This window comes from Watersipora subatra, chromosome 5, assembly GCF_963576615.1.
Source record: "Watersipora subatra chromosome 5, tzWatSuba1.1, whole genome shotgun sequence".
NCBI lineage: Eukaryota > Metazoa > Bryozoa > Gymnolaemata > Cheilostomatida > Watersiporidae > Watersipora > Watersipora subatra.
In genome coordinates, this window is record NC_088712.1 from 64,177,484 (window position 1) to 64,203,751 (window position 26,268).

General features: G+C 37.9%; 1 protein-coding gene across 1 annotated transcript in view; it reads right to left on the reverse strand.

Moving 5' to 3' along the window:
* The window catches only part of LOC137396436 (cubilin-like), a 54,055-nt gene that overhangs the window by 12,761 nt on the left and 15,026 nt on the right, over nt 1–26,268 (reverse strand). The window contains exons 3-14 of the mRNA XM_068082717.1: nt 23,163–23,256; nt 22,041–22,198; nt 17,911–18,042; nt 16,371–16,559; nt 15,791–15,907; nt 14,849–14,972; nt 12,969–13,108; nt 9,979–10,077; nt 6,231–6,319; nt 5,157–5,251; nt 3,278–3,390; nt 1,327–1,437 (exon numbers count right to left, since the gene is read on the reverse strand). Of these exons, the coding sequence (XP_067938818.1) occupies nt 1,327–1,437; nt 3,278–3,390; nt 5,157–5,251; nt 6,231–6,319; nt 9,979–10,077; nt 12,969–13,108; nt 14,849–14,972; nt 15,791–15,907; nt 16,371–16,559; nt 17,911–18,042; nt 22,041–22,198; nt 23,163–23,256 (1,461 nt within the window). The remainder of the gene's footprint in view (nt 1–1,326; nt 1,438–3,277; nt 3,391–5,156; nt 5,252–6,230; nt 6,320–9,978; nt 10,078–12,968; nt 13,109–14,848; nt 14,973–15,790; nt 15,908–16,370; nt 16,560–17,910; nt 18,043–22,040; nt 22,199–23,162; nt 23,257–26,268) is intronic.

Genomic DNA, 26,268 nt, shown 5'->3' on the forward strand with positions numbered 1-26,268 from the left:
CGGTATTGGTGCCGATATAGGTGTTAAGTATCTGAATCGGTATCGGCCGATCTTTTCTTAAAAAATCGGAAACTTCAGATACTTTTTGCAGATCAACTATTTAGCAGAAAACCGTATTTTAGCCCGCTACACTAATGAAAAATCATCAGCTGCAAGTTCCTTACTGTTACCTAATGAATTCCGAGCCTGGCACACAATCTATTTCATGTCTATAGCCTAATAAACATCCACACAGCTGAGGAATCTTTTGGCTTTAGTCAGGACGTAATCACAAAGTGCGGTATTTCCCAATTACGGCGATATGATTTATTGCAGCTAACCACGTACGTAAGAACAATGATGAGGTACAGAATGCGGTGTAATGTTTCTATTTACTAGCACTACGAACGTAATTTGAGCAGTCGATGCATAAAGTTATATGTCTCTCTCTTGATCCTGATGATATGATGTATCGTTAGTATCGCATAAAATAACCTCAGTGGATTATCGGTATTTAGCCAGTCCTCCATGATCTGTGGCAAGTGAGTCCTTCAGTACTACTGGCTACATCAATAGCGATAGAAGATAAAGACGTCTCACTGAGATAATTGAATCACTAACGGTAATTAAACGAAGCATTTATTTGCTCTAAACATGTACAGGCGCAGCAGTTCGTACTGTACCACTAACAGTAATTACCATTATTAATAACAGATTTCAAGAAAAAAGGACTGATTTTAAATATCGTATTGTAATTACGATTATTATCAAAATAAAGGTTTGAATACTTGCTTAAGTTAATTAAATCCATACATAACAGTAATATATAATTTTTATAATAAATATAAGGTTTGCTTTAAATATCTACTAAAAATTATTATTTCATTTCAGACGGGTGAGGACAAAACCATTAGCACCATAAAAATTGGAGCCAAAACATCAGCACCAAAACATGAGTACCAAAACATGAGCACCAAAACATCAGCGCCAAAACAAACCGATAGAGGATACCCTATGAATAAGAAGCAGCACAAATTAAGGGTATCAAAGAGTGTTCATGTTTTAGTATTGAATTCTTCAGCTGAGCAATGCGAGTGAATGCACAACACTTCACATAGGCTAGATGAGACAACCAAATAAATATTCTTTAAAGTACTTTGTTATTTATATTAACAGATAATACCAACAGATAATATTGACAATGTCAACAGATAATATTAATAGATGATATTAACAGATGATATTAATGGTTAACATTCAGCACCCTGATTGCATACACACAGTTAATAGTACAATAGAAGGTACAATTAAACATGACTTTAGGCATAACAGCATAAGAATGATTACCTTCTTCGTAGAATGCGTCTGGCTGAATTATCCAATCATAAGAAAGGTTGCCGGCAGCGGTTGAGCTGACCGAGTAGGAATCGGCAGCAGATACAGACAGTTTGCTGGTAGCTTTAGAAAAAATAAAAAAGGAGCATAAGTGAACCAGAGGCTTCCATTCGTCTGCAGTTTGTTAGAAGCTTAATTTTGTCTCAAATAAGAGGTCAAAGTCGTTATCTGGCATCATCCAATCAAATAAACGCTGATCAGGTTTGACCTATGTGACAATTGTCAATCACGCTCAAATTACTAGCAAAAACACATCTCATTAAATGAAGACTGACATAGAGTGGTAATGTTTCTCACAACGTTTCCCTACATCCTCCCCATGAATTTAAAAAGATCTCACTTATGCTGCTGATTATATATGAACTCATATGATATACTCCCAGAATCAATGCTAGAAAATATCTTATACAAGCATATGTTGTAAGAGAAACACTTATCCTTCATTAGATTGACAAAATAATAACCAGTACAGCCATACCTCGACATAAAAGCTTAATGTGTTCTAGGACTGAGCCCTTATGCTAATTTACTCATGTCTCAAGGCATTATTTCCTACACAAAACAACTAAATACAATCTATATAATCCCTTACCATACTATGAAAAAACACAAAACATGATATTATGGTCCAAAAACTGATTTTCAACCGTTGTTATTTAGTACTTAAGCTACAAAAATAACAAATATATATTTAGGTGTTAAAATCTGCTAAAAAATGCAACATTACTATGTACACTGCTGTATCTATCTGCATGACAGACGTAGTGACTAACGGCAGTCTTAGAGAGACGTGACAGTAATGCATTCAGTGCCCTAAACTTTTGCGGCGCTATGTAACAGAAACTTTGAGTTTAACTCAAATTAATTTAGCTTATTAAATACACACTTGAAACTAAGTTTTAATCTTCTACTAAACTTACATTAATTTTGCTGTCTTAGTTTTTTATTATCAGCTTCCAGTTTGGCGCGTTTCGCCTCGCGTTCACCATAACTTTTAGCTGACCTTTTAAAAACATTTTTCAAACTGATTCGAGGATAAAGACCAAGCGATATTGTTCTCGAAAACGGTCTCACGCATACTTAACCATATTATGGCCATCGAGAATGGGATCGTATCTCAAAGATTACTCGCATTTGAAAGATTACTCATATCTCAAATACTCATATGTCAAAGAAACTTGCTCAAAACTCTGCTCATATCGAAAGTTTCTCGTACGTTGGGGACACTCGTATGTGGAAGTATGACTGAACATTGACTTGTGAGATGGAATCGAACCACCTCCAGCTAAACCCCCGGAGGTGTTAATGACATACTGGTACATACGGTCAACCCACAGAGGTGTTAGTAACATACTGGTATATATGGTCAACCCACGAAAGTGTTGGTGACATACTGGTACATATGGTCAACCCTCGGAGGTGTTGGTGACATACTGGTACGTACGGTCAACCCACCGAGGTGTTGGTGACATACTGGTACATACGGTCAACCCACCGAAGTGTTGGTGACATACTGGTACATACGGTCAACCACGGAGGTGTTGGTGACATACTGGTACATACGGTCAACCCACCGAGGTGTTGGTGACATACTGGTCGTAGAATAATGAAGTATGAAGGACGAATTGTGGTTTATTAGTCGTACAATCGTTAGACGCAAATGGTTAATTTAGTTGTCTGCTAATAACTGAAGAACTAGAATAACCAACAGCAATTCCTTGTCATTCAGATGATTAGGGTTTAACAAGTGACACACATGGTGCAGTGCCTGTTGGTTCGGATGAATAAGAACACCACTTCTCATACTCTGTACTCCACGCACACCGTCACAGGCTTGAGATAGCAAGTTGACCCTCAACCTAATCCTGATAGCACTGCAAGCACCCTTCAGCACTTTCCTCACCTTGAACCATATCATCAGCCAGAGCATTAAACTTCTCCTCAGCCTTTAGCCCTTTGACAACACAGAGCATCTCACTTCCTGTCGAGAAAGCTGCATACAAGTCAAGTCCTGACCTACAGCAGAACGGAGGCAGTGATACAGCCAGATGAGGAGATCACTATCACTGTTCACTATCCAATGAATTTTTTTACTTGGACGTAGTAAAACATTTGGTAAAACCTAATAATTGACAATAGTGCATTTAAATTGTCAACTTTTGAACCACAAGATCTATAAAAAAAAGATTTTGATACTAAATTAGTTGACATAAAATTTGACATCGGCTGATATCATAAAAAGCTACAAATGTGTTGCTGAATGAGCTCTAACACTTTTTCAGCTCCTTCCACTATTACTATATAACAAGTTGAGAGTGCTCCGAAGTCAGACAAGTTGTCACAATTACTATAGCTTACAGCATTATTATGACTGCTCAGAATACCCGCTGTCACAATTACTATTGCTCAATAAGTAATCATCAAAACCTTCAACACTGTAATGCATCTGAAACGGCTGGCTATTGTGAAGAAATTGACATAAAAAATAAATTTTTGCAAAGCAAAACTAAGCGCGGGCTGTAAACATGTTTTCTATTGGCTCAACGCAATCAGGTGACTTTTTCCTTCCATTTAATTAGTTAACTACTAACTAATCAGAAAGTTTTATACAAAGCCTAGTTAAACAGCACCACACGGTTCTTGACCATACAAGGAAAGGATGAGGCTATCTTGGAGCCCTCCTCTCCAGGCCATACGAGGAAAGGATGAGGCTATCTAGGAGCCCTCCTCTCCAGGCCATACGAGGAAAGAACGAGGGTATCTAGGAGCCCTCCTCTCCAGGCCATACGAGGAAAAGACGAGGTTATCTAGGAGCCCTCCTCTACAGGCCATAAGAGGAAAGGATGAGGCTATCTAGGAGCCCTCCTCTCCAGGCCATACGAGGAAAGGATGAGGCTATCTAGGAGCCCTCCTATCCAGGCCATACGAGGAAAGGACGAGGGTATCTAGTAGCCCTCATCTCCAGGCCATACGAGGAAAGGATGAGGGTATCTAGGAGCCCTCCTCTCCAGGCCATACGAGGAAAGGATGAGGCTATCTAGGAGCCCTCCTCTCCAGGCCATACGAGGAAAGGATGAGGCTATCTAAGAGCTCTCCCCTCCAGGCCATACGATGAAAGAACGAGGGTATCTAGGAGCCCTCCTCTCCAGGCCATATGAGGAAAGGACGAGGGTATCTAGGAGCCCTCCTCTCCAGGCCATATGAGGAAAGGACGAGGGTATCTAGGAGCCCTCCTCTCCAGGCCATACAAGGAAAGGATGAGGCTATCTAGGAGCCCTCCTCTCCAGGCCATACGAGGAAAGGACGAGGGTATCTTGGAGCCCTCCTCTCCAGGCCATACGAGGAAAGGATGAGGCTATCTAGGAGCCCTCCTATCCAGGCCATACGAGGAAAGGATGAGGCTATCTAAGAGCCCTCATCTCCAGGCCATACGAGGAAAAGACGAGGCTATCTAGGAGCCCTCCTCTACAGGCCATAAGAGGAAAGGACGAGGCTATCTAGGAGCCCTCCTCTCCAGGCCATACGAGGAAAGGACGAGGGTATCTAGTAGCCCTCCTCTCCAGGCCATACGAGGAAAAGATGAGGGTATCTAGGAGCCCTCCTCTCCAGGCCATACGAGGAAAGGATGAGGGTATCTAGGAGCCCTCCTCTCCAGGCCATACGAGAAAAGGACAAGGCTATCTAGTAACCCTCATCTCCAAACAAATTCTCCAACTGAGACAATAAGAACGTATAGAAAAGAAATAAGAAAGTCAGAACGGATAAGTGAAGCGGGAAATTACCTGTAAGAAGCGACAAGGGGAGATAATCTACTGTTGCCATCATAGCACACGACTTGAGCAGCTGCTGATTTGAAGGTAGCTGGAGTCAGCTTCACCTATGAGAAGTAGGTGACAGATAGCATCAGGGCATAGCATGTTGACAAATAGCATCAGGTCATAGAATGTTGACACAGATCCAACTGAATCCAATGTATACATTATTATAGCAACCAAGCACAGTTTGGCATAATTCGAGATTAAGCCCAGGGAATAACAATTTCTTCCCGAATATTCTGGGAATGGTCATGAAAGGGTTAAACGAAGGTTTAACATGAGCAGATCACCATAAAATAGCGAAACAGGTAAATATGAATAGCATAGAAGATATACTGTCCCAATCAACCAATGTAACTAATTAACGTAATGTATGTGCAGTAGTATGTACATTATGTACATATCAATACTATGTACATATCAATACTATGTACATATCAATACTATGTACATATCAATACTATGTACATATCAATACTATGTACATATCAATACTATGTACATATCAATGCTATGTACATATCAATACTATGTACATATCAATATTATGTACATATCAATGCTATGTACATATCAATACTATGTACATATCAATACTATGTACATATCAAGCCTATGTACATATTAATACTATGTACATATCAATACTATGTACATATCAATACTATGTACATATCAATACTATGTACATAGTATGCAAGATCTAGCAAAGCATTGAAATAGCCAAGTATAATGTATCAAGCTACAATACAAATGGACATCTTATTCCGATATAGCGGCACATCGGGCAGCACGCTGACCTACAGTAGTTGGTGCTGTGATAGTATAAACATGTGAAACCAAAACATGATCTGCTACAAATTTTATCAAAGTTTCACAGAGCAATAATGGAATGAATTGTCCTTAACTGCGGCATACTAATCATACGATGTGGTCTCAAAGGAATGCCTTAGAAACAGCAGACCGTCTTACATAGTTTATGAGAGAAAGTCCAGGTAGAAAATGAAGAGCCAGATGTGATCAGAAGAAACTTCCACCTACCAGTTTATTAGGAGGAGCTAGTAACACCATTTCAAAGTCCTTGGCGCTGACCTCAATAGTGGACGGTGTGTAATACGTTCCACTCGCATCTGCATATCACATAGCAGTTGGCAATTCACGCGTGTGAAACTTTCACGCGCGGAATGACAGATGTGGTGCCAGGAAATAGACATGGTACATGGTTCAACACAAGTGCAATGAATGAAGAGGGAAGAAAGACGACATACTCAGAAATGACCTTACAGAGCCAAGTAATCACACTCTCACATACAACAATCCTTGGCCACTAAAACACATTAAGATACCAGATAAACTTTGACAGTTAGTGTAGCAACAAGCACCTGTTATAATTGCCACTACACTCCAATGGATGGACTAGCTAGTTTAGAATGGATGGAATCTGCTTACATCATTGCTAGTTGAAAGAAGGCTCTGCCAGACAAAACGCTGTCATGTGAAGGTATTACTCGTGACAGAGAATATAGCCATTGATGCACAGGGGCAGATGGACCGACAAAACTTATATTTTGTTGCTTAAAGATGTGGTTGCGTCAAAAAATTCGATTTAATGAAATTAAGACCCATAAAAGGCTAAAACATCAGCTACAATTTGATGCCATTTTTGTCTTTGTAGACCAACCCTGTCTAGAGATATATGCGTTTGAATGAGACCCTCTTTTAAAAAGCTCACGTTCCAGCGGGTGCTTCTTTCGTGACGTCACAAGCAATATATCTGAAAAGAAACCACGAGCGATAAATATGAGGTCGCTCCCTTAGCCAATCATCAGCGTGAAAGTTTTATATAGGCCGTAATAAATGTTATCACTCGTAAAATGTGTTGTCTGTGATCTCAAATTTAGGGATTTTACTCTATTATTAAATCGCATGGACATCGATATTTACTAAATTAATTAACATCGTTACTTTAATGAATTACTCTATAGACACGTTTTATTGGCGAACAACATACATGTAATAATGTTATTGTAAAATTGCTGTAAAGTTACTGCGAAGGTGACTCCGAGTTTTCTTGGCATCAGGTAGTTAAAGTTCTACGGAGGAAGCTCGGAGAATGGAGGTAAAGTTATCTTTTACTTTGAGTCTCCTATAGAGTTTCCTGTTGAGTTTACATTCAGATTATATTTCCCTGTTTGAGGCTAAAATGTAATTTCCTGCGCGTGCGAGATACATATGTACAGTAAGTTTTTGACGGCTTCTTTTTAATCTTTAGCATCTAGCTATACAATGGCTTAGATTGATGAATATACTAAAGGTAATATTTTAGTACTCATTAATACATGTACTAATTAATAAAATTGTAACTTTTTGCTATCACTAATCATCGTTTTATATTTTTTTATCGGTTCACCTAGCTACAATCACTTCAAATTTTCTGTGGCATCTTTATCTAGTAAATTAGATTTATGATTTGACATTAGATGTTCACTTTTCACTTGTAAAAAGTGAAGAAAATCGATTGATCAATGCAAATCTTTAATTTCCAGAACCAAAGCTTCGAATCATTGACTTGGCGTACTTGTGCCTTTGTTAAACGTTTATTCGTTTTTAAAATTACACTCGCAATCTATTTAACTCCCAATTTGGAAGCTGTCAATAGATACGCTTTAGAATGACATATCTATGAATGACATATATTTATTGCATTTGTTTTACTGATTACAGAATGTTTATGTCGTCCCACCAGCCGAAGAAGCTTTGTCAGTGTGGAAACTGCTATAAAGGAGAAAGCAAGACTTGAATGCGTGCTGGATGATGTTTTGTTTGAGTTTGTTGCAGTAGATGAATTTGTCTTATTGTATCAGCTAAAACTATGTGAGTGGCCACGACTTGATGAATATTTTTAATAAAAGCTTTATGCCGAGATGAAAATATTTTTGCTTGTAAAAATTATATAATAAAATAATATTGTTGAAGATAATGCAAAACATGATTTGCAGAATATTGTAGTGAATTGGATATGGTATATGGATGTCCGCAGAACTGGAGAATTTGATTTCAAATCCAGTTTGCAGCAGACTTCTCATCCTTAAAACTCTATCCCTATCTATATTCTTTTCAAAGATGCGGCGTGCTTAGTTCACTTCGGTAGTATTCGGTAAGAATACTACTAGTAAGAAACTAGTACGTAGACGGTTTAGGCAATGATATACAGCCCCGCCCCAAGGATAGGCGACGGACATAATGTGGGCGGGACTTATGGGAGGCTGTATATCGTTAGTATGGGTAGCTGCGGAACTGTGCTGATACAAAGACCTCGTTCTACATAGTTAGCTTGACAGAATTACCGTACACCGGTAGAATTGATAGTCGGTACCCAAATGTTTACACAACATTTGGAGAAAGTGAGCAGAACAAATTTTCAATTTTCGTTATTTGAGGCCTTTGAAACATTCATAATAATGCATCTGTAGCTGGATTTAAAATTTTATTCTAGCCAACATGAGCAAATACAAAATAAGATATATGCCAATAGAGCCGCGTAAGACTAGACTTTTATCGCAAATAGCCAATGTGAATACGAGAGATAGAGACAGGTTGTATAACGCGTGACATCATTTTGGGCAAGTCTGGGCACGTTTTTGTGGCCTGAGCGTTTTTACGGCGATCAGACTTTTTCGATTTTAATTTTCAAATATCTTGGCAATGAGATCGCGTAACACAACAAACATCAACTGATAGAGAAAAAAAATGCTTTCTTTTAAGATCAACTCAAATTTGACGCAACCACATCTTTAACGCTTTCACTACTTTTTGCATTATGTAATATCTCAAGAATCAATGCAGATATTGTTTTACTGTAAACTGTATCTTATTCAGAACAAAATTCTCTACAAGATAAGTATAAAATTGTTTAGTGAACACACTCTTGCAAATCTTCTGACGCTTTCTTTGCATTGACCGAGCGTGGTGAATTTCATATTGCCATGACGATAACGATTTTCCCTTTCTAAAAATTAAGTAGCAATAGAACTACTGAGCCAAAAGATTTTCAATTGTTTGTACATGATTGGCAACAAGGTTGTTTCATTAGAGACCAAATTTGATTGGGCTAGCTGATGAGTAGGCATCGTCATGAAAAGAAAAGTGAAGCCTAGTGATGAACTGATTCATCGGTTATAAGTCTGATCTTCTATTAACGCGATAGCCGAAACACCGGCTTACGGTAGTGAAAGAGTTAATGTTGCAGCAAATGCTACAAGCTAGACTGACAATCCCTGAATTTCCATTCTATAATGATATGCATCTTAGGAGTTATTATTCCTTTAAAGAAGCCCTTGCAGTTGTCACGTAGGAGTCATCTATGAATGATCCCCACGCTGAAGACACATTTGGTGAGTCGCGCACTGTGACACTACTGTGAGCCAATTCCAGTCAACAGCAGCTGTGGTTATTCAACATTTCTAGCTTAACCATGTATTGGTTATTAGGGTTCAAAAACTACTAAACTGATACAAATAACTGGCAGAAATTGCTGTAAAGTTTTTCAAAAACTGAAATATTAAGATATTGAATTAGTGAACACCATGACAACTTGGGTGAGGTGAAGAAAGAGATGAACACAAGTGACAAGAGATATCACACCACTTACCCTGTCTCAAACTAGCAAATTATAAGAGACAAAGCTAAGTAGGAAAGCCTGAGAGAAATCGGTTCAAATATGAGCTTTTTCAAATAAGGTCTTTGGAATGACTATACCAAAAAAGAAGATAACTAACAGAACACTGACCAGTTTGGTTGATAAGCAACTTATAACCTTTAGCCGTGCCAAGGTCATCCGTGATGAACCGCAACATGATGGCATCCCCACTGCTGACAACCACAGAAGCTGCAAAAAGATAACTGTGAGGGAAGATAACTACAAACTATGAAAGCCATGACATTTTATAAGGAACAATTATATGAACGCTTGGAAATAAGAGTAGCAAATTTCAAAATTATGGCAAACATGGAGAAACAACATATGGAAAGAGTAGGAAAAGAAGCTAAATGCTGATGTATGCATGTATACAGTATTCGTATATATTTGTGTATATTCGTAAATAGTCGTGTATATTCATGTATTCACATATTCATGTGTATTCATGTGTTTTCATATATATTGATGCATATTCATGTGTATTCATATACTGTAAAACCTCTATTTGACCGCCACCTCTAATTGATCGCCACTAAGCAAGAAGGGTTGGTAATATAGAGCGCCACCCTCTATTTGATCGCCACTAAACGAGAAGGGTTGGTAATATAGAGCGCCACCCTCTATTTGATCACCACTAAACGAGAAGGGTTGGTAATATAGAGCGCCACCTCTATTTGATCGCCACTAAGCGAGAAGGGTTGGTAATATAGAGCGCCACCCTTTATTTGATCGCCACTAAACGAGAAGGGTTGGTAATATAGAGCGCCACCCTCTATTTGAATGCCACTTTCATTTGACTATCCCTTTAGCATCTCTGATCTTTATGAACCAATAATAGAAAGTGATCAGTAAAAAAAAAAAGTGTCCACAAAATCGTATTAATAATGAATCGTTTACATTAATTACAATCAATTATCTCGCTGTCCAGCTTCAAAGCTTTTCGCTTTTTCCGTTAATACTTTGAAAGCAACACCATAGAAATAATCAATAATGGTCTCAGGCTAACATTAGTTCCTTGTTTAACGTGGTCATGATACTTCGAAGTACATGGATGGACGTATATAAAAAACGGTTTAAATTTACGTTGGTACATTGGTAATTTTCAAAGCAACACCATAAAAATAATTAAGATCTGTCTCAGGCTAATAGTAGTTCCATATTTAACGCGGTTTTTCTACTTCGAAGTAGCCTACATATATGAAAAACGGTTCAAATTTACGATGGTAGATGAACTTTACTTTTAAAGCAACGCCATAGAAATAATTACTGTCTCAGGCTAATAGTAGTTCCTTGTTTAACATGGTCTTGATACTTCGAAGAATATGCATAGCAAAAACGATTTGCAAGTTTTGGGCCAAAGATAAGGTTTAGCGAGCGAGACTTTTTTGTGTGACATTTGTGCTAAGCGTAAAAGTTTTGCTCTGCCAAAAATTAATTTGAACGCCATTATCAATAAGTTCAGCAGCGCAGAAGAGTTGAAGCTAGAAAATATTGTGAAAGGTATTGGAGAACTAGAAGATGTTTGTTCTATCGAAAGCAACAATCAAAACGCAGCTAATTGTGCAGATGGAAATATTTCTGTTTTAAAAACGTTCATTTTTGTTTCTGGATGTAATATAAACGTGGTTCGTTTATATTACTTGTTCATGAATATGTATTTGTATCATTTGATACATTATCATTATATAACTTATAAATATGCAGCTTTATAGCATCCTTGCGGCTATCTTAACGCGGCTTACAATGGATCGATGCTCATAACTCCTTTTCTATTGCACATAAAAAGCTAGTTTTGGCTGCAAACTGTAGCCAACATATCAATGAATGTCATAAGTTTTATGCAAAATTGTTAAATATAGATATACAATAGGAATATGTCTTCAAATTTAGAAAAAAATAAACATTGAAATGCCAACAAATTGCAAAGAAGGACACAGGCGATAATATCATCGTAGGTCAATTGCAAGCAACAGATATCAACTGGTAAAGATATTTCTCAGTTTTTCCATGCATATTTATTAAAAGATCTTTGACAAGTTGGAGGTAAGTTAGCAGATTGATTGCATCCAAAAGGTTTAATATCGCTCTACCGCACCGCAAAATGAAAGCAACATATAGGCAACATTTGCTTCGCCCGCAATAGGGCAAAATTTACTTTCCCAAAATTTTGATGAGCCATTCAAAAAATACACCGCCAGCCTCTCTTTGAACCCGCCTCAATTGACCGCCACTATAAAGGGTTGAAAAATAGAGCGCCATGGCATTCAATTAGAGGTTTTACGGTATATTCATGTGTATTCATATATTGCTGTATAAGCCTCTACATGTCATCCGCCTGGTTTTCAAAACTGGGGCATATGGGATCATATATGTTTGATCCCATATATGGGCATATATCCCTGGCATATGGGATCAAATAGCAAAATTTATTCAATTCATTCTACAGCCTGCAAATCTCCGAAAACTGCAAATAATTGAAAATATTTATAAAACAAATGCATCTTTATATATAAGCAAATCATTGATCGCCGCAAATTGGTTGTTGTCATCTCATGATTTAGAGATATGAACAGAGGTTTAGCCTTGGTGTTATCATCTCATGATTTAGAGATATGAACAGAGGTTTAGCCTTGGTGATACAAGAGACAAGCGATGCTCATATAGAGGTGATGACGGAGATACATAATCTCATTTACTCCAACTTGAATAAGGTGAACATTAAAATTAAATCAGCTTACGTCTTTATTTTATTCAATTATATTTTACTTTTCATGTTTTGTTTTTAGTTTTCACTTCCAACCCAGCCTTTCTTTTCTTGTCATCACATAAGGCTTCGAGAAAATTTGATTGTCAAATAACCTTGACGATCTTGAGTCAGATATCTATGCAGCCTTGACATTAAATGTTGACAAATTCATATATCAAGAAGACTCCAACTCAGGCATATTTGACAAATTGTCAACACTATCAAACATGATCTAGGAACTAATATTATAATCTAGGAAATAAAATTTTCAGAGTCACTGTGACTATCTGCAAGTCAAGAAGTCAAGTGTAAATACATGTAAATGAATGTGTACCTTTGTCCTTATATCCATCAAGAGCAGTATAGTAGGCTAGGCCTTTGGTGTAGAAGTCTCTGCTAGCACCCCCATCTATTACTTCTAAATGATCGGAGTCATGGGCTAACTGCATGTCTGTGACATTGATGGAAAGGCGCCTAAAACAGTCCAGCCTTGCAAAGAGAATATCAGCTAGGTATACGAGGTCTGATCAACAAGTTCCAGGAATGGCTGTATTGTTGCAATATAGATAGTTTTACAAACAAACTAAATTAGTCTCCTTCAAAATACATTCCTTGAGAGTCTATACATTTAGTCCAACGCCGCTGCCATTGCTCAAAGCAGTGACAGAAGTCCGCTTTCTTCAGGGCCCGCAACTCCAAAGTTGTATTTCTTTTAATTGATTCGATGTCTTCAAATCGTTCACCTCTAAGGGAAAATTTTAACTTTGGAAACAACCAGAAGTCACAGGGAGCAAGGTCTTGTGAGTACGGGGGTGAGGCACAATAGAGATGGAGTGTTTGGCACAGAATTCATTCACAATCAAAGATGTGCGTGCTGGGGCGTTATCATGATGTAACCTCCAACCACCTGGCTTCGCTAAAGCTGGTCTTTTGCGCCTGATACCTTCTTTCAAGCGCCTTAAGATATCTGTGTAAACATACTGATTAACAGTAGTTCCTGGAGGTAAGAATTCTTTGTGTACTATTCCATCAATGTCAAAGAAAACAACCAGAAGCGTTTTGATCGCTGACCGTGACATCCTCGCCTTCTTTGGTCTAGGAGACTCAGGTGACTTCCGCTATGAACTCTGCATTTTGGTTTCAGGGTCATACCCATACACCCAGCTTTCATCAGCTGTTATAACAGTTTTTAGGAAGTCGGGATCATGCAGTACTGCTGTCTTAAGTTCGCTACAAATGTCAATTCTTCTCTGCTTTTGATCATCATTCAGCAAACGTGGAACAAACTTTGCAGCTACCCTATGCATGTTAAGATCATCTTTCAATATTTTATGAATGGTACCAAAAGAAAGCCCAGTTTGTTGGCTTACTTCTCATATAGTAACACGGCAATCAGCGTTGACTATAGCCTTTACAGTGTCAATAGCAGTGACAGGCCTTCGTGATGTTGGAGCTCCACAGCGTTTATCGTCTTCAACCTCTTCTCTTCCTTCTTTAAACCGTTTGTGCCATTCATAGACTTGTGTTTTCTTTAGGGACTCATCCCCGAAGGCTGTATGCAACATTTGAAGGGTATCTGATGGTGAGTTACCGAGTTTGGCACAAAATTTTATACAGACGCGTTGTTCGTTTTGATCGGCCATTTTGAAAAATTCGCCGGAAGATTCAAACTAGTCCGAGATTCTATTAATATTGCTTAGCAACGACTACGAATTTTGTCATAAAACTTTCTGTACTAACTAATTAGGAGTTGTTCTTTCGTTTGCAACCATGAAAAAGTAACTCGACATAAGACTACTAGTCATGATAACACAATTCCGGGAACTTATTGATCAGACCTCGAATAGCGCTATTGTAATAGCTAAGAAAATTGAGGGAACAAATCGAGTGCCATGCATGGAAATCTTTTACCATGGCCAAAATGACAATGATAGTGACAATGCTGACAATATTTATAATGCTGACAATACGTAACCTGCTGTTGCAATGTACCTCTCGTACAATATTAAAATGATAAACATTAACTTGGGCAGAAAACTCCACGGATAGGCTAGGACTTTTGGGGTGTTAATTCTAAGATCAAAGAAACTTTTTTAATTTGTTATTAATAACTTTCTATCAATAATACAAATATGTGTATGATGATTACTTAAGCGTCTAAAAGGAATTCCAAATTGCAATTAAGTTGAAATCAAAATAAATGAAGTATCTTACTTGTTGGGGTCAGAAGAGACGAGAACAACACGACAGTCAAGGTTGTTGGTGTATTGTCCCAACAAGTAACCTGAGCTTCTGATTTCTGCACCAGACGAATTCACAGTCACCATTTTGAAACAATCTACAGGCAAGAAAAGTATGCAATAGTTCCAGAGAGCTCATAGAGACATCTGAAAAATATAATGCCTGTAATAAAATAGAGAGAAGAGATAACCTGCATAATTGAAGAATAGAAAGAAGAGGTAGACACGAGAAAGGACTGGTAGAAATGAGAAAACTTGAGGCATGAGAACATCTGTAGAGCTCTAACAATGACATGATTTATATAGTATACCAGTGGAATGCCTGGTGCTGCATGGGTATTAAAAATCAGCTTATAAACAGTGGCAGGTAATGTAGTTGCCTGTCACTTGCCATTAGCCTGGCACATTGCCAATAGCTAATTTGAGTAAGCTAATAAGTAAACTTATTAGTAAACTTACTAATAAAAGCAAGCTTTGGCTTTAATGCCGCCCAATATGGGTAGTTTCACCCACATAGCGACATATATCGCCGAATGAATCCATCAATCTCGCGTTGCTTAATTGGTAAGATATTTGTCTGGCAAAAAGGAGGTTAAGAGATCAAATCCAGAACAAAATAGATATTTCATTCTCAAATTTTAATAGCTATAGCTGGACAAACCGTTGATTGAGAGCAACTGAAGTCAACAGAAAACAGGAATTAAAAGAGAAGGTAGAACATAAAGGAACAGCTGTTGACAGCGGAAGATGAGGGGGGAACTAGAGACAGCAGCAGAAAACAAGTCCACCACTAAAAACCGCAAAAAAAAACAAGAAAGGTTGGACACAGTTGAAGATGAGAGAGGAGTTGGGACTAAAGATGACAAGAGAGCACCTGTATACAATTGCCAAAGGGGAGCAATTGGTAACAACTTACCGGAGGAAATAGATGAAGCAGAGAAGCTGTCATTGGTGTTGGAGTTGACACTCATAGACAGGAGAAGATTCCCTGATACGCTGAAGTCATACGGAAGGTCTGCTCCAGCAAAGCTTGCTAAAGTCCATAGAAGTGTAAATGTCACAGGTGTAGGTTACGATATTGATAGAAATAACTAATGTCCATAAAGAGTGTGGCTACACAATACCAGAAAGAGTGGCTACACAATACCAGAAAGCGTGGCTACACAATACCAGAAGGCTTTGTGCTGAATTTTAAAATCTGATTACTTTAAATGTTGAAGGTCTAAACATGGATATCCAACGAACATATGCAATTTTGTAAATTCAGATTCACTTAACGAATTTACGAATTGTTATATATGTAAAATATCTAAAATAATAAATAATAATAATAAAATAAATTATTAAAATTTAAATAATATGAATCCTCTTTTAGTGTCACTATAAGAAATGTTTATTCTAATAAATGCAACCCAATCTGTCATATAAGTTAGAACAAACAAGTGTCACGTATGCCAACGGAAGAAGTGAAGCATACGGTTGGCAGTGACAAGTACCATTATAAGAAGACGATGTCACGTTGAGTTGGCTTGAAGGAGAGGTGAAACGGAAATTGGTGAAACTGTAGACACTCTCCTCCCCGGAAGGTTGACTATAGTTGAGGGTACAGGTGAAGGACATGTTGAATCCAGAGACATACGTCGGCACCATCAACTTACTTGGCAGGGTTTGGTTGAGTTGACAAGCTATAAATATCACATTTAGTAGTATACTAAATAAATAACTACAGCGAATCTTCTATGTCTGTTGTCTGCTTGGTATGAGAAATGATTAAAAAAACAGTATGACTGTTGTGGTGCTTGTTGTTATGGTACGAGCTCCAATCGAGCTCGCTGATTTTTGTAGCAAAAAAATTTAGGAAGAAATTGCAAAACTATCTCGCAGATATAAGCAAAGGAGGTGATGTGACACCAATGAAAGCGATTATCCCTAAACTTTGTTTTCGATACGATCTGACCACTTGGAGCGAAGCAAAAAGAATGGCTCAGCTCATCGGACAACCAAATGAATGATGACCTCCGATGTCAACACTGAAATCACCTGCGCAGGTCCATGATAGTGCTACAGGGTCATCTATGCTGGTATGCAGGCAGACATATACTCTAACGAGGGATTACAGAGAGAGATAAGCCTTGGGCATTATATATCTAAATTTAGAATCCATTATAATAGATGCCGACATACCATAGAGGCATAAGTGCCTATCTATTATGAAAAGCTAATGTTCACTGAACACGTCTACACAAGCTTGTGATTGAGACTCAGGGCCGTTTCACGCTAAACGATTCTGAGCAACTTTACAGCGGCATACTCATTCGATTTGGAGATACAGAGTGAATAATTTTTGGAATTTCAGAAAGTCCAGTTCGTATGGTTTATTCTGTGAGGCTTGTTTACTGAATAGCAACAGGTTCACTTTCTGGTGAATTAATAAAGATCCGTGAGGGTATAAACTAGAGCTTCATGATTTCCATAATTCACTAAATGATTCAATTCAATATTGCAAATAAAAGATTCGCGATATATCCCAATATTATTATGAGATAAACTTATGAATTTTTGTTAATATTTCTCTTGTATATTTTAACGCAAAACGAAACTTTTATGTTCGTAAAAACATTTATTCATGAATGCCCGTGTGCGTGGAAGGCTGTGGAATGAGTTTATTATAAGACTGGAAGACCGGTGTGTTTTAGTTCCAGCATCACTCACTCTGAAAATCATCAGGTGTGAGATAAATTGCCATTACACTATTATATCGTTTATGAGGTGATATTTCTTTAAATGGTGGCGATTTTTAACTCAGCTACCGGAAAACTCCACACCAAACTACTGAATCGCCATATCGTAAAGCTTTAGTATAAATACGATGTAATATAAATCCCTCTCAAGGAGCTACTAAGCCTACTACTACAGACTAGTGTACACCCACCAGCAGATACATTACTGTGTATCTTTCCATCTACAGACTAGTGTACACCCACCAGTAGATACATTACTGTATATCTTTCCATCTACAGTCTAGTGTACACCTACCAGTAGATACATTGCTGTACGTGCCGATGACATACGATGAGTTGGCCTTCAAGGGAGCCGAAATATTCACAAAGACTCGAGCGACTGGCAGCATTGTTCGATTTCCAAAGCCAATGGTAAGATACTCAGCAGCTGAAATGGAAAATGTTGAATGCTTAGAGTGTTAGACTGTCTCCCTATCACTCTCCCCCCCCCCCTCTCTCTCTCCCCCCCCCTCTCCCTCTCTTCCCCCCCAACCTCAGTGTTCAACAACGATCAGTAGAAAGTAGATGGAAAAGCGCTTTGTTCAAATTCCAAGTGATTTCTCAATTACAAACAAATAATATGCATGTACAGACAATTCCGTTTGTTTGGACTGATATAGACTGAGCCATGTCCGCACATTGAAGATTAAGTGCGGTACGGCACATCAAACAGCCTATGTTGTCTCACACATACATGTACTCCTAGGCTACTATATGTTACATTATGCATATAAAGTATACATGAGAGAGTAAAATATGGTCTTATTGTAAAACATTAATAGCTGTAATAATAACAGACAAACATAGCAGTACAACACTCTGGTCCAGAGCTTGCATGCACGCATTGTCTGTCACAGGAGCCACCTACCGGTCCATTTTGTCATTTTTCGGACAGACATGGCTGCCTAAGACAATTGAAAGTCTGTAGAAGTGAAGGTCGAAGAAGCTCGAGTCGACTGTACATAAATTTAACTCACTCCAAAACTAGCAGTCAAATTTTTAAAGCATTTTTAGATTACTTCACACCTGAGAAGGCACAAGCAACAAGTTCTTCACATAATTTGGAAACTTGAATGTGGTCATAAAATTAGCTATTCTCGGAGCCATCTGTTTAAAACCTATTAACGCTCCGCTTTCATGAATAAGTATTTTAAATGAACAATTCTTAGATAACCTTGTTCAAAAAAACAAGCTTCAATTTCAATAAAATTATATAGCCTTTATTATATACAGGCTGGATTATAAAATTATATTCCAGCCTGTATATAATATTTTGCAAAGACCACGATCTATCTGTCAATTTTTGCCACTTTAAAATGCTGATATAACCTGGTACTGTATTCATTACAACCTCGAACTATAATGTAACCTGCTGATTTTAATGTAATAAAAATTTGTGCTGTCAGTTGACCTTCAACTTTTGAACGAAAATTATTAAAAAGTTTTAGTCACGTTCCATCTACTCAGACCTTGAATAGGAAGCAGCAACTACTACTAAAGACATCTGACTATGACCAAGAGCGTCTTATCAGCAAGATAGAAAGAACAAGCGCGAGCAGAATAAATATTGCACAATTATGTGTTCAAATGCACAAACAGTATTACGGATACGTGATATGGGAAGGCGGGAGCAGATGGCTGGAGTTATGTATGACTCTTACAATCAAGGGTAAATCATTTGTTATGCGCCAACTGCCCAAGGTGTCCCTCTACAATACTGATTTGACTACACAGCAGGAAAACCACTCGGTACTAGTTACAGTAAGCCATATAATACAACAGTATGTAGAGCCGATATAAAAACTTTATTGTACATCTTGTTTTGATGATTATACGGCGGTCTGTAGCCAGGAAAAGGATTTATTGGGCTAAAGTTCGATATGCGACTACTTTTAGTTTGTGTATAACAGGCACCCTTCATTTTGGATTAAAAATCAGTAGAAAATTTCAAGTTATACGTGATTAAATACAACATATTTAACTCACTCAGTTTTTGAGTTGGATTATATAAAATTTGTCTGCTCAAAATCATGATTTATAAAAACAGAGCCAGCGTCGAGAGATTTACTAAGAAAGGTTTTGACAATAGCTAATTTGACGGACACTTTTCAAAATTTTCAGTTTGCATACAGGAGAAATTTAGTGCTCGCGCAATCCACAAAATGAGACCAAAAAGCCAAATGATGCAATTCTATAACCACCTCTCAAAAACTACTGCGTGATATATGAATACAGATTTTTTCGACATTTGTGCTGTGCTTCGACCTTGCCCCATGTGTGTTGAAGATTGACCTTGGTAGGTGGTAAACTAGTCATCCTACTTTACCTATAGGCCAAAAACTCATAACAGAAATATTACAGTGTGTAACTTATTTTCCTGTCAATCTTTGTTACTTCGCATATTTTAACCCTTTAAAATGCCTGGTACGATGCAGTCTCGTGGATACCCATCGGCTAGTCACAGCAATGATATCAGTCAATCATAAAGGCTGTTTTGACAGAGCCTAGAGTTTGCTTGGCCAGCGTTGTCTCTCAAACTAGTTTTGTTTTACTAAAACCCATAAGATTGAGCAAAGGGAAATCTCATGATTGTATTGTTATAAATGAAAGCAGTTTTAAAATGCTGTCAGTGAACTTTCAACTAGCAGGCTCTGTGAGACGAAATATAAATGAACTATAGTGAGGCACTTGAATGACTGCAAAATGAGCGCTCTGCTGGCAAGTTGTTGACTTTTCCCTGCAGATATTTCTATTGATAGGGAGGGACTTCCCCTGAAAAGACCAGCTAATTACAGTGCCACGGCTGAATAACGTTTTTAGTTACTAGCCAACAAAACTGAGCGCAAAATCTAAGGAAAAGAAAACTTCTGGATCCTCATAGAATGCCACCCATCCGGTTTGTGCCAATGGTAATAAAACTATACAAGGAAAAACGGCATTATAAGGCAGTTCCGGTAAACTGTGAATGCACTCATATCGCAGACCATTTGTGATTTTCATGAAAACACCCGTTTCCAGTTGCCACAAGCAATACGAAATTCCCGATTACAATATTCTACAATCACAGGAAACCAAAGTAAGGAAGCTTTATGTTACCAATTAGTGGATCTGATGGAGATGAGTGAGATTGCAGTGAGGATGAAGGCCGGTGTGGGTTTGGTATTAAATGCTAGATATGAAGTAGCTGTAAAATATGTCTTCTATTCAGAGGAAACGCCTGTGACTCAGCAATAGACAACACTAGACAAAGATAACTCTTCACGCCGTCTCTCTATCTGACTCTACTATGGTATCAACACTAGGTACAGTGAGTCATAGTGGGTTTGGAACAGTTTGGCATCTCTGGCGACTCAATGGCTAATTATGTTATCAGCGAGCACATTTTTAGCGTTTTAGAACATTTCTTAGTACAGTACATCCCGTACACATGGTTGGTGAAGATAGAAGAGAAGCCTAAGCTGATACAATTCAAGTATAGGGATTTTGTATACAGCATCGAGTGATAGAAAACTTGACATGAGGTAACCACTATGACTTGACGTCTTCAACTATCGTGAATTTGCTGTATCGGTCACCTTTCCTTCGTATACCTATTATAGCAACATACTGTCAGAGCTAAGGCAGCATATTATGGTAGCGCATATAATAGATGGCGTACAGTCTTTTGATATGAGGAACCGCGAGCAACAAGTTGGGTGATTTCGGCGATAAAAAAATAATTTCTACCCAAAAATAGCTCGAGCCCACTTGATAATTGAACATAATTTGACCTAATTCCCTATTTGACCTATAATCCCTCCTTCATCTGCAGAGAGTTGCTGATAAGTATTTTTCATCGTTTTGTTATCCCCACGCTGATTGGCTAAAGAATATCTAGTGTTGATTTCTCCTCTTTTATCTATCGACCTCATCACGCTTTGTAATTGAGTTATCATTAAATCATTACAACTTTATGTATTGTATATATGATCTACTACACAAATATGCCACACGTAGAAGGACATGTACATGCACTTAGATGTACAGTAATTACTAAAGTTTAGCAACCAGATCAAGTGTTTTAAAATGTTCAACTTACGTCCCATACTTCAATAAAATCTAGCTTTTTGTTTTCCAGAAACTCCAACTTTGCTGGTAGGTCTGGAGCACAACCCCAGGGGATACGATGGATTACTGTACACACACTGTTTAAAGTTTTAATTGGCGCACACCCCTTGACAGGTATCAGCCTGTGTGGTACCCTTCAGGTGGCCTACGCCCCATCTAATCAACGATTGAGTTGATTGAGCTCTATGAAATCTACTTACAGGCAGGTATGTAGAGTGATAAGAGTGATAAGTAGAGCCCTGTAAGAGGTACTTACAGGGCTCATGTACAGGTACTTACAGGCAGGTATGGGCTCATCACCCGAGAAAGACTTGAAGGAGATGAGAGATGCACCTCCTGTAGAATTGATATTATATATGGCAATACTAGACAGATCGCTAACATTGTCACCACCTGGAGCCATTCTGAAGAAGATGCTGCCTGTAGCATTTGTCAGCCTAAAAAAGAAATATTCTAAGCGTTACAGTTTTGCTCTAGATTTATTAAACATCTCAACAAATCACAGTTAAGTTCATTGCCGTGATATGAATATCACAGTAATAAACTTGGCTGTGATATTCATATCACAGCATATTTGTGGAATCTGCTTTGAAATTGCGTTATGATTATCTACCGTGCTGGGTAACCATAAAAAAATAGTTTAGGGACCATCTGGAGGAAAATGTTTAAGAATAACAGACAACAGAAGTGTTTGTCTCACATGGCTAATCGTCGGCATTCCAACCGTAACTCACAAGTTTGTGTGCTGCCAAAGGTATGATCACCCTAGAACACAGCGTGGAGCTTGCATCGCGCATTTTCCGTTTCCTGAACTGGTTTTTTGTTCTTTTAATATATCACACTCTTTGAAAGAAGAAGAAAAATCGAGACTACATTGTTGCAAAACAGATGTAATTTTAAAATGATGTCATTTAATCTTTTAACTCGCAGTCAATGTGAGATCAAAGCTAATTACACTAGAGTGAGGCACTTAAATATTGTGAAATTATTGATCAGCTACCTTTGAAGCAATTGCAACTTCAATGTCTACAATTGCTATAATAGTGATATTTACTATAATAGGAGCTCTGTCTGTCTGTTCAACGGCATGGTTGGAAGTTGTGAAAAGATTACTCATATGGGATTCAAACTCACGACTCCCACCTTTGTGGATTGAAAATCTAATAACTGCGCGAATCTACTACAATCTACCGTTTCAGAATAATCGTGAGCATATTGATTCACTGTGTTTTACCGGCACACCTGACGATCTCTCACAACACATCGATTGCCATGGTGAAACTATGAATAATAGCTTCAACAGGAAATTAAGAGTAATACAACTCCAACACAGAAACCAGTGAAGCTTTGAGCCGTGTTTCTTAAAGGGGAGATAACGCCATGTCATAATGAAATGCATACGTGAAGTTGTAGCAGGTGACATTCTCATGTCCACTTGTTATGCTGAAGGAACCAGTGGAATTGGTAAGGACAGTCTTCCAGCATTCAGTCCCGTCTAAAAAACAAGTATATACTAGAACTATACTGGAATTCTTATTGTGCATAAGGGAAGTTGCTACTTCAAGAAACCTTCTTAGTCACTCAGTCTGTAGAACAAAACAGACACACAGAATCCATCACTTTTTTATGTCATCAAGCCGTTTGCAGATGCGCTCGTTCACGAAAATATTTGTAAAAAACGATCGTTTTTCTTTTATTTAATAGTACTTTTTGGTGTTGTTTTGATACTATAATAAAAAAATTGTAAACAAAAGCATCGTTTTCAAAAGTTCATTGCAAAAGCTTCGTGTTTTTAACGATAAAATTGTCTATAAAGATGGCCGACAACGATAAAATGACGTCACGAAAAAGCAAAGGATACGACCTTCGCAAAGATGCAAGACAGAAAAGAAACCAGGGCTACGCATTGGCTGCTTCCCTTGCGCGAATGAACCTGGTTTGAAACCGTGCACACATTGAGTTAATGCGCGATAGGAGCGTGTTGCAGATTAAAGTGCGCGCTTCATTAAAAAAGATAACAATTTCTACACTAGAGGCCAGAGTGGCACATTCAGTCGGAACTGTTCAAATCGAAATAAGAATGACTGAAGAGCAGAAAATGTTTAAAATGGAATAGCTTGCGCATCATTCACAAGTGCCGCTTTCGACTTCAGCAAGCGTGCAACATTCGGTAAAAATTTATGAGCAACAAAATTCGCTTGGCTGGCAGATTTGTACCGTTTTTATCGTGCGGTTGATGCGAATATGTTTCCATGATGTGGTTTAACCGCATCATGGCAACATTGGGTGCATATTGTTTCATGTTAGCCTAGGATTCATTGTTCATGTTAGCCTAGGATTCATTGTTTCATGTTAGCCTAGGATTCGTTGTTTCATGTTAGCCTAGGATTCGTTGTTTCATGTTAGCCTAGGATTCGTTGTTTCATGTTAGCTTAGGATTCATTGTTTCATGTTAGCCTAGGATTCGTTGTTTCATGTTAGCCTAGGATTCGTTGTTTCATGTTAGCCTAGGATTCGTTGTTTCACGTTAGCCTAGGATTCATTGTTTCATGTTAGCCTAGGATTCATTGTTTCGTGTTAGCCTTGGATTCGTTGTTTCATGTTAGCCTTAGAAGATTCATTGTTTCATGTTAGCCTAGGATTCATTGTTTCATGTTAGCCTAGGATTCGTTGTTTCATGTTAGCCTAGGATTCATTGTTTCATGTTAGCCTAGGATTCATTGTTTCACGTTAGCCTAGGATTCATTGTTTCATGTTAGCCTAGGATTCATTGTTTCATGTTAGCCTAGGATTCGTTGTTTCATGTTAGCCTAGGATTCATTGTTTCATGTTAGCCTAGGATTCATTGCTTCACGTTAGCCTAGGATTCATTGTTTCATGTCAGCCTAGGATTCATTGTTTTATGTTAGCCTAGGATTCATTGTTTCCATGATGCGGGTGATACGCAAGCGGGTCGTCATCAGGAAGATGGAAACAGCAAATATCTGTAAGTTAAGTGAGTTTGGCTGCTCGCAAATATGCGCAAATTATTTAATTTATTTGCAAAAATGGAAACGACACTTGCGAATGATGCGCAAAAATTGCCATGCAAGTTATTCCATTTAAACATTTTACACATTTCAGTAATTTTTATTTTTATTTGAGCAGTTTCGAATGTACCACTTCGACCTCTGGCCTAGAAATCCTTATATTTTTCTAACAAAATGAAAGCATTAACCCTTTCACTGGCGTATGCGCATTTATGCGAAATCTATGGTCGACTGCTGTATGCGCATTTTTGCGAATTTCCCAGCAATTGCGTAGTAGCTTGTATTATTAGCAATTTTATGATTCACCGAGCACATAACCAATGATCTTTAGGACTTTTGTGGTATTGACCGTATTGTCCGAAGATTTCTCTATTAAATTAACCTAAATTCACAAAGCAATTTTAAATTTTTGTTTGGGAATTTCCAACTTGAAAACGTACATTTTTCTTTCTGACGTTCGAACTATTTAATGTTATTATGGCTTTCACAAGTACCTCCCAAGTTAGAAAACAAAGAATTACTTATGTTGATGACATATTCATTCAAATTTTAGTGATTATACAGATAATTAAAGTAGCAGCACTGACTTGGATGGTGGTGAAAGTAATAGTTTTTGTAAGAGTAAGAAACACTGTAGAGAATCGTTTTAGCTTCGTAGCGATCGTAGCTTCACACAGCTTTAGCAATGGACAAAGTAAAGATACACTGAATTTTTTTCATAGTACTGTTTGTTACCGCGTTAGCAAAATAAAATATTTAACAAAAATGTTCTAGATAGAGTTTTATGTTGAAAAAAATTGTATACATATCATGAAGCAAAATGGGCAATTTTCAGTAAAATGGCTGGAAATGGCTAAATTTGTACATGGATGACATTGAAAGGGTTAATCCACAACACCCGAATGTCCTTGGAAACACTTATCATATGGCAACTCAATGAGCACACAACTCCTTGGCAACACTTATCATATGGCAACTCAATGAGCACACAACTCCAAATCCGTATCATGTGCATCATGAAACTGTAGTAACATAGTAACTGTCTAAGACACCATCCGGGCAACGCCTCATATCCTCAACACTATGTCTTCCGTTACAGCGGCTACGCACACCGTAAACTATATCCATTAGCTGTTGATGGACATTTTATCTGTCGTTGGAAAATTACAGTAAACCTGCCAGTTTGGGCATCAACAATCGGCTTTAGCATAAAATACATATTACCCCTTTTACATTAACTAGTTTCTTTAGCTTACACATAGCATTTAGAATCAACCTGGCATTTATGAACTAAGAAGAATCATTCCTTGAGGAATCGCAACTTAGTCAAGCATATCAATGCTGCTTCAACTGTTTTAATTACTCTGGATATATTTAAAAAGTAGTTTGGCTGTTTACTGCAGATAAACCTTGCGACAGCAAGAACTTAGACTGAATAGCCAGTACGAAGTTTGATTTGAGATAACCTCAATTGACTA